The 16,178-nt window shown below is 31.8% G+C and overlaps 1 protein-coding gene across 2 annotated transcripts in view; it reads left to right on the top strand.

Moving 5' to 3' along the window:
• The first annotated feature begins 254 nt into the window (after positions 1–254).
• LOC111045362 (meprin A subunit beta) overlaps positions 255–16,178 on the top strand; it is a 32,579-nt gene continuing 16,655 nt past the window's right edge. Inside the window, exons 1-3 of one of the 2 annotated variants that reach the window (XM_022330757.2) lie at positions 255–410; positions 11,340–11,476; positions 14,102–14,347. In XM_022330757.2, coding sequence (XP_022186449.1) covers positions 14,333–14,347 — 15 coding nt within the window. In that variant the 5' untranslated portion in view covers positions 255–410; positions 11,340–11,476; positions 14,102–14,332. Of the gene's footprint in view, positions 411–11,339; positions 11,477–12,437; positions 12,870–14,101; positions 14,348–16,178 lie in introns of those variants that run through there. The other variant, XM_039441792.1, reaches the window with a different exon arrangement.

The following is a 16,178-nucleotide window of genomic DNA, read 5'->3' on the forward strand; positions in this document are numbered from 1 at the left end:
AATTTTAATCATGATTAATTCCACGAGAACCTATCAGAGAAGTTGTGTTTTCAAAAAGCCTTTTTTCGTCTCCTCTGATTGGTTCTTGTGGAATTAATCACTGTTAAAATTTAACCGGCACATTCTGTACAAACATGATTAGAAAATTAGCATTGTCGGGAATCAGCTGTTTTGGTATGTGACTACCGTACGTCTGTGGTCTGTGCCAAATAAAAAACATCAACATTGATGTTGGGTCGGTCTTGGGTGGCTATGATCATGATGTGTGATGGCCTACACTGAAGTATTGTCTGATGGCATCTATTGTTAACATTTTATTTTTATAACATCATGAAAAATATTATTCTCGAGTTGGCTGGCAGTTCATGTGGCACTGGTATTTCTTCACTTGTATCACATTCAACATATTGGTAGGTTTCAGTAGGAGACCTACTGTAGATCTCTGTAACAGAGATTGATAGGGGAGTTCAAGACGAGTTCAACCATGATTCACATTGTTGTCGATTTCTAAGGATTAGCTGAACAAACATGGTGGAAAGTTGGAATTTTTTATCGATTTTAATTTTTTATGGCTACAATAGGGTTTAAAGTGTAATCTTATGTGAAATTTGACGAGAAATCCAATGCAACTCGTTTCAAGTTCGTAGCTTCAGTAGTTTTTGAAATATTGCAAAAATGTGCAATTTTTTTAACGAGTTTTGAGGTTAGCTGACCTAAGCAAGCCTAACCTAACCATGCGTAAAATAGGACTGATTTGATTTGGACTCACTGATGGTAGCAAAAATGTATATAATAATAATTGAAAAGTAGGCCTATAGTGTAACATTTTTTTATTTTTCCAAATAAGTTATCTCGAAAAATTTTGAGTTTAGGTTATCAAGTGACTGAAAATTTTCTCTTCAGAATTTATCATTCTACATTATCCAATAGTTTGAAATACCTATCAATCATCATGTAAATAATTCAACCTCTTTTAAAGCAAAAATTTGCACTTTTTTGCAATACTGTGATGTATATTAGTGAAAATAGATTAAAAAATTCCACCTTCCCACCATGTTTGTGTTCAGCTAATCTTTCGAAATCGACAACAATGTGATACAATGTTGAACTAGTCTTGACCTCCCCTATCGATTTAGGCCTATGTAGGTCTCAATGCTGGATTCCGCGACCCAGACCCATATACTAATGAGCCCCCCATGTGGTGCTGGCATTTCTTTACTTGTATCACATTCAGCATAAATCTATTCTATTGCCCAGTCCTTGCATAATGATTGTACATAGCAACTGTAGGCTACTCAGACTGGAATGTGGTTTTTGAGAAAAGGTAGATGTTTGAGAAACATATTCCTTCATGGTCAAAAAGCATGTTGAAAAGTAGATTGGTTTTACCACAGTCTGATGGTCCAAATTATATATACTACATCTCACATGGTTGGGGAATAGAGGCATATGATGCCGCTGCCCATTATCCAATTCCAGACCACAGCCTCTTACCAAAGTCAATCACTTTATATATGTTTTAATGCTGCACAACATGTTTCATACTAGATCAAATTACTTTTGTCAATCGATCAGTCGAGTCGTGACTTTGTTCATGCCCTTCACAACGCATCAGCACCTTGTCTCCTCTCCTCAACAACACCTTGGCAATCTTAAAAACACTTGGTACTTTGGTTTTCACAATTCATTCTGAATAGAATCAATCCTCCTTGTACAGGGTCACCTCTATTCCTCACCTCTAATATAGTCACTATGGGTCACACACGTGTTTCTGTGAACAGCTCATTCAACTAATTGGGTAGAAATTCCTTGTCAAAAAGTATTTTTATACTTGCTGATTCTAATCTTGTCACCTGCAATATTGTGATGAGGACCTCGATGAAACCTGTCTCCAACCTTATCCTTCGAGCTCTCTTGATACTGATGGAATTAAAGCATATCTCTTGATACTCTTGGCGCTGTCTATCAAGTTTTGAAACTAGTATTGCTTCATGCTTCGCATCAACATCTACTGGTCTCATACCTATTGTATGATGAATCCTGCCATTGTACTCTTTGAGAAGTAAAGTTAAAATATCTGTCCAGTGATAGGTCCCTCGTTCAGTGAATTTGACCCACATTTGAATCGTTCCACCATTAAAGTTTTTCATCAGAAAAGGTTGAATAATGATTGATACTATACTTTTGCAGAAGATGCTTTAACTTTGAATTGAACCATTTTTTACCATCATCAGTTTGCAAATGTTTCATTGGATATTGTCTCAACATAGGTTGCATTGCCTTGACCACTTCATCAGCTGACTTATTTTTTATTGGTACAGCATGTGCATACTTACTGAGACAATTGATAATTGTAATAAAATACTTATATAACTTGTATATATGACGTGAATATGAAATTATCTTCAAGGTCAGCTTGATAGAGGTCATCAAGTCCTTTGACAGTGACCATCCTTGTTGGATAGTTCCGATGAGTGGGCTTGTGCAGCTCTCTTGCTATGGCAGCCTTCCCCATACTGTATGCAGTCTGAACAGCAGACATTTTACTATTATTTATACATTTTGCTCTCTCACTAATAAAAATGCTTATTGATACTGATATCAATTAATGAGGATGATAGTGTCATAAATAACCTCCCTGTTGCTTATCATATACAATATGGAGACCTTGAGCCCAATGATAAAAGAAAGACTCACATCTAATTTGGAAATTACATTTTACATTTACACTGATTACGTGTTGGACTGGTACGGTAAACAAAAGATTGAAGTGGTTAGGGGTTTCATACCATCCACAGTCTTTTTTGCTGAAAATTTTCAACTTCAGTGGAGAATATTCGTGTCATTTTTACAAAATAATTATTTAAAATTTATTAATAAATTCATAATATTACAATTTAAAAAAATTGAATTAGTTGAATAGTTGAATTAATAATAATTGATTAAATATTAAAATATTATTATTTATGACACAGAGTGGCCCATAAGTTAGTTGACGCTAGCAATTTTAATCTAATACACCTTTGTCAATTGACTTATGGGCCACTCTGTATATTGAAAATATATTCAATTATATATTATAAATATTATTAATTATTCATTATTTCAAGTGATTAAATGTTTAATAAGACTAACAAGATCGGATAAGATGAGAACCTGATAAGCATATTTGAGAGAAAGATTCTCCTCAGAATTTTTTGAGAAGTGCTGTTGAATGGGGTCTGGTGCAGAAGAAGAAATTGTGATCTGTACACTAATTTATAATTTAAAATTGAATTATTCATTTTACAAATAATTAATTTTTTTATTGATTTTAAAATTACACAGACAAACATTTGATGAATTATAGGACATTTTTACTCCCAATTACTCACTTTTCACATTCAATAGTAACTGTAGGTAAAATTTAATGTATAATACTTGCGCAAAGTTGCTCTGCTGCACCCAAGAAACCAGTAAACGTTTCTTTCGGTGATGCAAAGTGTCACTTTGCGCACTAGTTTGGACATGTATGTGACCTTTTTTCTTACAATATTATGGAATTGAAGCTTTGTAATATTTTATAATACAATACCCAGAATGGAACATTCCTATTATTTGTTTGTGTATTTATTTTTATTCTTATTTTTCTCTGCAACTGGTAGCAAGAACAAATCAATAAAATATAATATCTAGTTATATTATAATTTTAGGAATTTTATGAAACAGCATGCATCCTATAAATATCCTTCAATCTTTTTTTTCAAAATCTTGCTAATATTTTTTAAGATTTAATTATTGCGAACTTTTTTTTATAAAAATACTTTTATTCTCATATATAGGCTATACCTATTCAACTAAAGCCTGCAAGCTTTCAGTTTTCATGTGGAAGTGAATTGTGTTGGATATCCAATCCATATTCAATAAAAACTACTTGGAAACGTTAACACTACTGATTTCAATTATAAAATCAGTGGTTTTGACAATTCAAAGTAGTATTTTTTCCAATATAGTCTTGAGTGGCTACAAGAAAAATAAGCCTTAGCTGTATCTACGTACAAATAAATAATGTATATTGATTGCATAGGCATAGGCTAGTTAAAATTAATTAGAATTTATTGTTGATCAACATCAAAAAACATTATACTGCTGATAGACGGTGTTCACCTATTGTTTTTACCAATATTTTCTTTATCATATTTTTTAACTTTTCCTCGTGTTTATCTTGCATGAAAATTTATTATGGAAATATTACATAGGCCCAATTCATGAAACAGCAGCTGTATTTTACTCGCAAGAAATAGTTTTTATTTATTTCTTTTCTGTACAGTTGATATTGTGGTAATTATTCATATTAAATAAAAATACTAAGAAATTGTCAAAAACCACACATTTATTGATACTCAGAAAGACCGGTTTCGGTTGTTACACCATTGTCTGGTAGAGATTGACAATGGTGTAACAACCGAAACCGGTCTTTCTAAGTATCAATAAATCTGTGGTTTTTGACAATTTCCTAGTATTTTTATTTAATTATATTTATTTTGTAATAGATCGAGTATAAGAATACATAAATAGTAAAATTCAAAGTGGAAACTCATAATTCTCTCCATTCCTAAAATATTAGGAAGATCTGTACATAATTATTCTTTATATTTTCAACTGATTTGTTATTTCTAATAATAAGTTATTTCTTGTTAGAGTGATGCTCACATGAGCTCTATATTATATACGTTTGTACATAGGTAATGGAACAAGTGATGAGAGATGAGTGGAGGACCTACATTGCTCTAGGTGGGTATCGAACCACCGGAAGGTGATTTTTTTAACTCAAGCATAGAACATAGCATTAGAGGAGACAGCTCTTCAAGTGTTCACCCTTACAACGGGAGTATCTGGCGCATGTGTATATCTCAACTTATCGATAGCTTATCAGAGCGGCCACAGAGCTAATTGTTTTCCGTTATTCTTAAAATCTATATAATTAAGCAATTTATAATCTAGTCTCTCTTATAAAAAAAGTTACATCATGGCTCTGTTTCTCGAAAATCACAAGCTATGACATATTTACCTATAGATTTTAGCGGTACCGGTGACTGAATTCACTACATCAGGGTGACATTAGGTACATAAGGGTGGCCATTTTAATATCTGAACTCCTCTAAATAGGCTACCAATTATGAGTTTTTAAAAATCGCTTCCCGGTGGTTCGGAACCCAATTAAAGCTGCAGGTCCACTCATCTCTCATCATCCGTCTCATTACCCACACACAAGCCTCTAGAACTCATTTGGACATCATTATCCTCAGCAAGAAAAAATGAGCCCTGTCTGAAATTATTTTAATGCCATCTCGTAGTGTTGCTACTATTGCATATAATAATAAACTACAGTAGTTACTTTGGGAACATCATATGTTTATATAGTGACTTAAACTTTTAAAAGACATCATGTGTTTCAATAGTGGCATAATATTAATATTCTCAACCCTCAATCATATGTTACTAATTAATTTATTATTTTATGATTCACTTTCATAAATTTAGTTTCACATAAAAAAGTCACGAGAAAGCATTAGTACTCTCGAAAGTCACAAAGTACATAATTCACTAGTAAATATCAACAGACTTGTTACTCTTTTTAGCAAAAATCACTTGTCCTTTTACATTGACAATGCCAATATATCTTCCAAACAACTGCGATTTTTTGAAATTCGCCAGTGATAGTCCCTTCTTATTTTTATGATATTCAATTATTCACTTCAATAACCGGTTATCATCACTAGTGAAATCCGATCAAAATTTTCACTAAATTCAATATGACATAGTAAATTTTAAAATATGACATATTGATTTTAGTGAAAATTTTGGTCGGATTTCACTAGTGATGATAACCGGTTATTGAAGTAAATAATTGAATATCATAAAAATAAGAGGTAACTATCACTAGGTAGTGAATTTCAAAAAAATCTCAGTTTGGAAGATTACATTGTATTGACACTGTCAATGTAAAAGGACAAGTGATTTTTGCTAAAAAAAAGTAACATGTCTGTTGATATTTACTATAGTGAATTATGTACTTTGTGACTTTCGAGAAACGGGCCCCAGAAAGTCACAAAAAACTGGGATAAATTTAGCAAAATTAACAGTGGTACATAAATAACAATATTGATAATGGGTTGGCAAACTGTTGTAGGTATGTGCTACACGATGTAAGTGACATAAAAGCTTACTAGCATGACACTTAATGAAGAATGTACACACCTCCAAAGTACTCTGACAGCTAGTATATGAAGTTCCAGGGAAATTAAACTTTGAATAATTTTAAACAAAAATGTTACCAAAGGGGAACGCTGTGCTCAATGACGGGTTGAAAAAGGCGATGTCATATCAAGCCGGACATTAACGAACAAATGACCGCTCCGGCTCAGTGGGAAGGCTTTAGCATTGGAGTAGGTGAAACAATGTGACACGAGAAGCATCCCAACATATGCGCAGTGCATTTTTTGTCCTATTGTGTCGCGTCCGACCTGGTGTCACATCACCCTAATAAGCTCTTATAAAGTATTACTATTGTGTAAATGGATTTCAATTTCAATTAAAATCTTTTAGCAACAGCAATATATTTCTGTCTTTATAACGATCAAGTTCGATATTGATATATGATATGTTGAGCTCAAGTAAAATACATGTATATGTTCCTATTGCAGTTGAAAACATACCTGGTATGATGATAGCGCATACTCAGCCTACATTCTGGAAATTGACATGTGCATTGCAAATAAAATCTATTTTGGATGTAATCGTGTTAAAGACTTAGTCAATGAAATATTCAGTGTTATCTGTTCTAAAACACATTGAAGATGATAATGCTTTGCTCCAAAACAAGCAATGACTCTATTACATTGGCCTGTTTAAATAACTTAAAAGATTCTGCGTACACACCGTATCCTACTTTTGCTTATATGCCCGATTAGGCAACCTTTTAAGTAGGTTGCATAGGATTTATCCTATGTAGGATTTATGTAGTAAACAGTAGGCTACAGTTTTTCATTCTTATTTCTTTGCTTATAGTGAAAGAATGAATAAATCTTTTTGTAAACCACCTTTTCAATATAAATATATTAATCAATCAACAAACTGTGATATTAAACAGAATTTTTTCAATAGAAAATACCAAGAATGAAAATGGTTCCTTGAAATTTAAGATTTTACAATTATTTTATCATACCTGCATAATGACTACTTGAACTCAGGCTAGCCTTGAAAGCAGCCTATTCCAATAAGTTCAAGTTGGGCTGTAGGGCAAAGAACACCATATGAAGAACACAATATCAGAAGAGGGCTTGAAAATATAATCATTATTTATTAGGTAGGCTTTTGATTATTTTGTGTCACTTGTATCCATTTCAAATTGAGAAGCTACTGCATATTATAACATTATAATCTTTTAATAGATAGCAATTAAGAGTTCAGATAATTTTAAAAACATATTCAAAACTGAGCTCTTAAGATTAGGTAGTATTTGTGTGAATTCTGAAACATTCTAGAAGGTATTGATGATTATTCAATTTATTCAAGAAATACGTAGAAATTTGTGAACATGTCGCAATATATATTTTTCAACATGTAAAAAGTTAAACAATTTCCCAATTTTTATAGGTTCACATTTAGCCCAATCAAATAGTACATCGGACCAAACAATAATTAAGGTAATTGATTTTATTGTTTTAATCGGTCCATTTGGGTATTAGTAAGAGTAATCTATGGTTTCCCACCAAAATTTCTGAAGGCATAACATTTGGGAGCCTGAAAACCAAGAGATTTTGGTACTTTTTCAGTTTTTTCACGATATCTCCAAAATCAATTGTTCAATCGATATTTTTGTTCTATTATTTTTTTGAAGAGAATTAACTTCTCTACAATTTTCATCCCCTAAATGTATGGAAGCGAGTTATAGCTTGTTAATTTTTTTCAACTTTGCGAAAAACCGCTAAATCCATGTTTTTTTCACTTCTTATAAAGTGGTATGTGGTATTTTTCGATCGTAATTAGAGTATTACTAAGTTGTCAATACAATCACTAATGATAGAGTTGGAACAAAAAAGGTATATTTTAGGGTGGTGATTTAATTTATGAGACTAATGATTTGGCGCTAACTTCTTTTGGGTGAATTCAGACCAACTGCTAATTGCTAAAAACGGTCATTGTTGGAAATAAAAAGTGCACGTTATACAGTGTTATAGTGTGAAAATAATAAAGTATCCACTTGAGTAGATTTCATAAAAATAGTCCAGTTGAGGATGAAACAGCAGAGTGCCTCCTCAACACCCCCCCCCCACCACCACCAAAACACCAAACGACGTTACCAATTCATCAGGTTTAAATATGAAATATGAATGTGCTTTTATTTTTCATCAACAGAAGAGGGATGATGTGTGTGGTTAAAGATCAGATTAGATTAATTCATACAAATAGATAACTTAGTATTTTTGCTTGGATCCTAGATTTCAATAATAAGTGAAATAAAAGTTATTTTACTATAAATTACACAGAAAGTTATGTAAACTTCTAGAATTCAACGAAATGGTGATGAAATGCTTGCTAAATCTACAATAATAATTTTTATGCTATTTCACCTCAATCCTACAAGTACAACCACAGCCACATACTCTCCATTTACACCAAAAGTGGTTGTGACACAACATCTGCCTTTTTCGGCCGAGGAAAATTGGAGTTATGCTCTACACTCAAAACCCACCCACAACTGGAGGACACAGTAAGCATTTTCAACAAACCTAATGGAACCCAACAGGAGGTGGTGGATGCAGGAGAAACTTTTCTAAAGATTCTGTACAGTGGTGCAAGACTTAACTCTCTGCCAAGTCTGCTTTTAGGAGTAAACATAGCCTCCCAAGACTTCCACCAACTGAGGATGCTGTACGTCATCACTTCTGCCACCTAATCCAATCTTGACAGCAAGCTGAAACATGTTGGTGCTCTGTGAGTGGTGATAGCAGTGTTCTTCAGCCTTCACTAATGTCACAGCAGCCTGCACCAGAGTCTCTTCAGCACATTGTGTCCTGCTAATGTAAAACTGGATGCAGTAGGGCATATAAATGCATCAAAGCAGGACTGAAATGTTCACCCATCTGCAAAAATTGCGATGGGGTAAACTGCGAAAATATGGTGGTGGCAAACCTTGAGAATGAAGATGACCTGTCCCCGGACTCAGGCAACCCTGAAAATGATGATGACAATGAGGCCGGCAGAGCACCAGGAGATAAACAACAAACAACCTGGCCCATCCAAACGTCCACGGAGGCAGTAATAATAGGTATGACTTCCTCAAAACTGGAGTAACCACTAGAGTAGATTTTATAGTTCTTACTGGAGTAGGGATTATTTACCTAAGAGTGAGTTTATAGTCCAGTGAGAGTTGATGCAACGTTTCCAAATCAGCAGATTATAAATAAAAGTACATTCATATTTCATGTTTAAACCTGATGAATTGTTAACGTCGTTTGGTGTTTTGGTGGGGGAGAGGGGGTGTTGAGGAGGCACTCTGCTGTTTCATCCTCAACTGGACTATTTTTATGAAATCTACTCTAGTGAATACTCTATTATTTTCACACTATAACACTGTATAACGTGCACTTTTTATTTCCAACAATGACCGTTTTTAGCAAGTAGCAGTTGGTCTGAATTCACCCAAAAGAAGTTAGCGCCAAATCATTAGTCTCATAAATTAAATCACCACCCTAAAATATACCTTTTTTGTTCCAACTCTATCATTAGTGATTGTATTGACAACTTAGTAATACTCTAATTACGATCGAAAAATACCACATACCACTTTATAAGAAGTGAAAAGGAAAAAAACATAGATTTAGCGATTTGAAGTTGAAAAAAATTAACAATTTTCAACAAGCTATAACTCGCTTCCTATTGGAGATAGAAGAACATTTAGGGGATGAAAATTGTAGAGAAGTTAATGCTCATAAAAAAAGAATAAAAATATCAATTGAACAATTGGTTTTGGAGATGTAGTGAAAAAACTGAATAAAGTATCAAAATATCTTGGTTTTCAGGCTGCCAAAAGTTATGCCTTGAGAAATTTTGGTGAGAAACCATAGATTACTCTTACTAATACCCAAATGGACCGATTAAAACAATAAAATCAATTACCTTAATTATTGTTTGGTCGGGCCGCATTATAACGACTATTTGACTGGGCTATTATAAAATTCTTAATAATTTATAAAATTCTTATCCTACATATTCAGTAATTTTTATTCAGTCGCAATATATATTTTCCAACATGTAAAAAAGTTAAACAATTTCCCAATCATTATAGGTTCACATTATAAAATTCTTATCCTACATATTCAGTAATTTTTATTCAGACGCAATATATATTTTCCAACATGTAAAAAAGTTAAACAATTTCCCAATCATTATAGGTTCACATTATAAAATTCTTATCCTACATATTCAGTAATTTTTATTCAGTCGCAATATATATTTTCCAACATGTAAAAAAGTTAAACAATTTCCCAATCATTATAGGTTCACATTATAAAATTCTTATCCTACATATTCAGTAATTTTTATTCAGTCGCAATATATATTTTCCAACATGTAAAAAAGTTAAACAATTTCCCAATCATTATAGGTTCACATTATAAAATTCTTATCCTACATATTCAGTAATTTTTATTCAGACGCAATATATATTTTCCAACATGTAAAAAAGTTAAACAATTTCCCAATCATTATAGGTTCACATTATAAAATTCTTATCCTACATATTCAGTAATTTTTATTCAGTCGCAATATATATTTTCCAACATGTAAAAAAGTTAAACAATTTCCCAATCATTATAGGTTCACATTATAAAATTCTTATCCTACATATTCAGTAATTATTTATTGATTTTAAAACCGAACCGTATCTTTCTCGTTTGTCAATGCTATCCCATATATTTTATACCCTACGTACTTCGTTTGTTCTTTTTTCCCTTTATTGTTTAAAGTTATTTAATAACATAAATGTTTCCTTGAAATTTAATATTTTACAATTATTTTATTATACCTGTGTCTTTTATTTCTACGGTGTACTTATTTAATATAAACTTTAAAATTGATCTTCTGATATCAGACTTGATAAAACAGTTTAGGCCTTGCTGATGCGTTCATTTGTACACAATGTGATAAATAAATTTCTACTCCACAACAGCATACTGTACTCAATATTATATAATGTAGTATAATAGTATATCAGTATATACACTCCACCTTATTTATTTTATTCAAATACGATACTAATTTTTTCACAATCAACTTGAACTTTTTTATTGCAGATGATGCCCTCAAGAGGCATGAGCGTTATGATAGTGCGTGCGTAATGGAAAGTGCTAGGGTGATTTGATGAGATGATCAAACGTTTCCTCAGTCTGAAGGAAGTCACCGACCGACAACAGGTCGAAACGTCGTCAAAGTAAGTATTTCCAATTCAAAAGTGTTTTCATTTCATGCGTTTTCATTTTTAACCTTTTTTTAGTTCAGTCTTGTCTTGTAGTAGGTGCAAAATGTCTATAGCTACCATACTCCTAGTCCTTCTAACTCCCTCTCATTTTGATATACGTAATCCAACTCTAATTTGGCTTCAAGATGCGTTGCAATGTGGTTTAACATTTTATTTTGAATGGTTCATAGAACTTCTTGTTGGTTGAGTTGTCAAGTTATCATGGATGAGCTTTATTCTGTGTTTAGTCAATGGATCTGTTGCTAACATTCTGCAATTTTGAGAGAAATCTAGCAACACTTTACCAGCATATACGATGAATTTATTACGACTTTTATAATGCCCACATGCTATTGAAAAGAGAGATATTCTTCAAGAAATGTTTCTTATAAGAGAAACTGTTTCATCTACATCATCTTCATTTGTTTAATATTATCAACATAAGCTATTATATATACCGTAGCATGTCAAAAACTTACCCCCAGATAATATTCAAAAAGATAGATAGATAGATAAATGTATTTTATTTGCACTTTATAACATTACAAAAAGTGATGTGGGCGAAGTTGAGGCAATAAGAGCTCCCTCTTCCACTTAACTCACTTAACTCAAAAAGCAAAAATAATAACAAATTATGCCTCTCTTTCAATAAACCATGTCATGTATTACTATAGGTATATCCAATGAAATATTAATCGGCAATTTGGAGCTATCCCTATGTCATCATTAATTGGAAGTTCAATCCGCGGAATTTTCCAATACTTCCCCAAATCTTTCCAGTCAAACATTCAATCAAGTTTTTAACATGACAATGCCACCAGGCACAGTCAAATCTATCAATTCCCTTTCCAGTGTGACTGAGTGGCTAAAGACGGTATCATCACAGACCATGCCCAGAATACTAATAAGCTGTGGAAAACAATAGGCAGCATTTGCCAACAGCGATGCGTAGTGAGTAGTGAGTAGCACAATTTTCATGCGTACAGTTCACATTGAAATTATGCGTGATCGTCTTTCATCACAAAAGTCTATGCTTATGATTTGACCTGTTTCTGCTCCAATCTGATATCAAATTTCAGGGTCTGTATTGAGTCCTTGATGAGAGGGGAAGAAAATGTGGCTGCTTCAAGTATATAAAGACAACAAATGTGGTGGTGTACCTTATTCTGTGCTCAGTGGTTCACCAACTCTGAATCCCAGTTATCATTTTCTGTTATTCGATTACAAAAAATCAACTCTGATATTTGTTCCATACATTTCTCTACACTATTAATTCGGAGTTACTTTTAAAATAATAGTTTATTTATACGTAAGTTATTTTTAATCAAATAACACATCAGTTCACATCAAGATCTCAATCGAAATGGTGAGTAAAAATAATTATTCTATTTTTTTAATGAGCTCTCTAAGGCCCGGTTTGTAGGACACTTATTAAACCTAACGGACCATGGTAAATTCGATTCAATAAGTGTCCTAGCAATTGGGCTTAATCGCCTCTATTCCATAACTACATAACAAACATACAATTATTGCTATATCTTTTAAGACATGCAATTGGCAAGTTTTAGCCATATATCTTATTTAACAATGTTAAGGTTCTACCAGAGGAGGTACACCTCGAAACACTTGCTGTAAATCACACCTGGAATGCTCCATTTGCATTAAAAATTTATTGTGTAAAATGTGATTTATGATGGAATTTTTTTGAAATTCAACAAACTGTTTGCTTTATCATATATACAGTATGGTGGTATCAGGTAGATATTTTATGTCAGTATATAAGGATTGTATGAATGTCTACAGTATACGTACAGTACACTTCACGATAAATGGGATAAATACAAACATAATCACATAATATAATTATATTATTTTCAATTAAATAGAAGCAATTTATATATCTGAAATTGTGCCTCTATCCCCGCATTATGGTCATGATTGTCTCCCATTCACAAGCTTTAGTAATGTATTTCAATAATAAATTCATAATTCAATTTATTGGTAAATACAATATCAGAACTGTATTGTAATTCATAGTTTTGTGGTAATTTTCATTAAAACGTAATATTCTCAAAAGAAACTCTGATAGATTGAATTTTGTGAATAATTCTCTAATTTTCAAATTTGTAAAAATCAAAATCAAATTGTTTTATTGTTTACATCAGTTTAGAACGAAATACACCACATCAACCAATCATCTTATCAGATATAAATAGTAATTAATAAGAGACAATTTTCAACATGTTCAATATAAATAATAACAAGGAATCAATATTATTGTATCTTGAAAACATTAACAATGATTTACTTCAAACTTATAATAGTTTATACATAATTTTAATTATAATCCTGGGACGACGGTGAAAATGTACCTTAAAATGTATCACAACCAAGTATTATTGCTCTTATTATTTGTGAATAACACTTAAAGATTCATTCAATCATTATTTATTCATTAAAACAAAACGAATCATTCTTCTTTTTTTATGTATTACTTCTTGTAAGTGGTTTTGTGATTGTGAGTTTAAGAAAATTTGTTTGCACTATTACTGTCCCAAATTTGTGGAGAATGAATAAATATGTTTTTTTTTTCAACAGAAGCTGACTTGGACAATTTTTCTTGAAGCTCCTTCGTCCATTCGTCATTTATCCAGTTTACTGTTGTTAGCAACTCTCTTCCTATCAGCATACAGTTTACCCGTGAAAGAGGACTACAAGAATATTCAGAATGGTACTGGGAAAAATTTGATATTGGGTGGAAAACACTACCCTATTCCGCCTGGTACTGACAAATCACTGTATGGAAAATACTTCGAGGGTGATATCTTCATGGAGAAGGCACCGGTGAATATTTATGATTTATTTATTTATTCTTACAATAAGTACCTTACATCAACATAGGATAGATGAGGAAAATACAAACAAATCACATAATTCTATTCTTTTATTTCTTGATTCAATTATATTACTATGTTGACTAAACTTAATATTATAGTTGTGATTAACAATTAAAGCTGAAACTAATTAACTTTACCATATTTTCCAATAAATAATATGCAATACTCCGACACCGTAAAAAAATGACCAGATTACTTGCAAAAATTTTCATTTATTTGCCTACCTAATTTTTAAAAAAAGTATCATAACTATAGCTCATATTCATGAGTAAAAACATTTTTCGATAAATTAATGGATGTTATTATAAGGTTTATCAATTCCCTACTGAATTAATGAATTATTCAACATTTATTTATTTTCATATAACACTGTAACTTTCCAGTGACTACTGTGTCAAGCACCTTTTTAAACAACAGCCAAGCAAAAGGTATTTAAGTTTTGACAAATGTGTCAAAAAACAGATCAGAATATATTCGCGCTTCCCGCTTTTTCTATTACCTCTTTTATCAGAATATATTCGCGCTTCCCGCTTTTTCTATTACCTCTTTTATCCTAATTAATCTTCGAATGTTTTTATTAGCAAATTATACATTTTTCACTTTGTCTCTTTGTTACAGTTTGGAATACTTTTTTCATTATTGTAATGTGGGTGAAATGTAATTTGTGAAAATTCAAAATATTCAACCACTCCAAATAAGCTTTGAACGTGGTTCAAATATCTTTCAAATATATTCAAAATATCTCTCCAGTAGATATTTCAGTTTCATAGCATCTTTATGGCATGAAATATCACAAACCTGAGAATTTTAAATTTTGTGTCAACAGTCAATAATTACAAGAACAATTAAATCGCTAATTTTCCTTTTACATTTCCTTATTAAATAATCTTATTAAAAATATTTTTAGTTATATAAGGTCGATAATCGTGTTGATATGGTGAGTACTGTTTTGGGAAAATCATTGCCATGGAGATTCCAAAATTATAAGTTGGCTTGACTAAAATTAATCTCTATTACGTTTGAATAATTTTTTTATGCCTACTAATTGCTTCACACAGCATTTCTGAAATCAAGTGAGGAAAATTCATAACATTCTCTGCTTTCTTATTATTCATGGGTGAGAAAAATCATATGAGTTTCATGTGTTTTGTTCATTCAGTATATTTTTTATTTAGTACTGAAGCATACAAACACAATCTAAAATTCTTGTTTCCAATTTCCAGTAAAACAAAAATTTATTTTGAGGAGAATGGATTCTATTTGAAAAATTTTAATATTTGACAAAGAATTGGAACCAGAGAAAATGTATCTTTTAGTTGAATTTTTTTCGGATTGGTTTCTACGGTTTTGCAGATTTGACGCCTAGGGATGAGCTGATAATAAATTTTGAAAATATATTGTAGATAATGACAATCAGTATTATCATCAATCATATTATAATCTGAGAGTATTAGACTAGGCTATGATAGTCCAAGATTAAAATTGTATTTTTTTAACTAATAAAAATGTTTGGTTTAAGAGGATCCAAAGCATATTCTTTACACATGGTATTTCTCAATCTGTTTTATTATCATGAGAATAATTTTATTAAAGACATTTGAGAAAGATAAAAATTGATGAGTTCATTGTGCATCATGAAATAAATCATTGATTTCAAAAACAAGACACAACAGTCACATAAAGATATTTCAATAGATAGTAGATGTACTTTATCATTAAATTGATTCGACTTGCATTTTTTTTAAATTCTGGAGGGTTGGACCCACCTCTAATCATAG

This window comes from Nilaparvata lugens, chromosome X (assembly GCF_014356525.2).
Source record: "Nilaparvata lugens isolate BPH chromosome X, ASM1435652v1, whole genome shotgun sequence".
Classification (NCBI taxonomy): domain Eukaryota; kingdom Metazoa; phylum Arthropoda; class Insecta; order Hemiptera; family Delphacidae; genus Nilaparvata; species Nilaparvata lugens.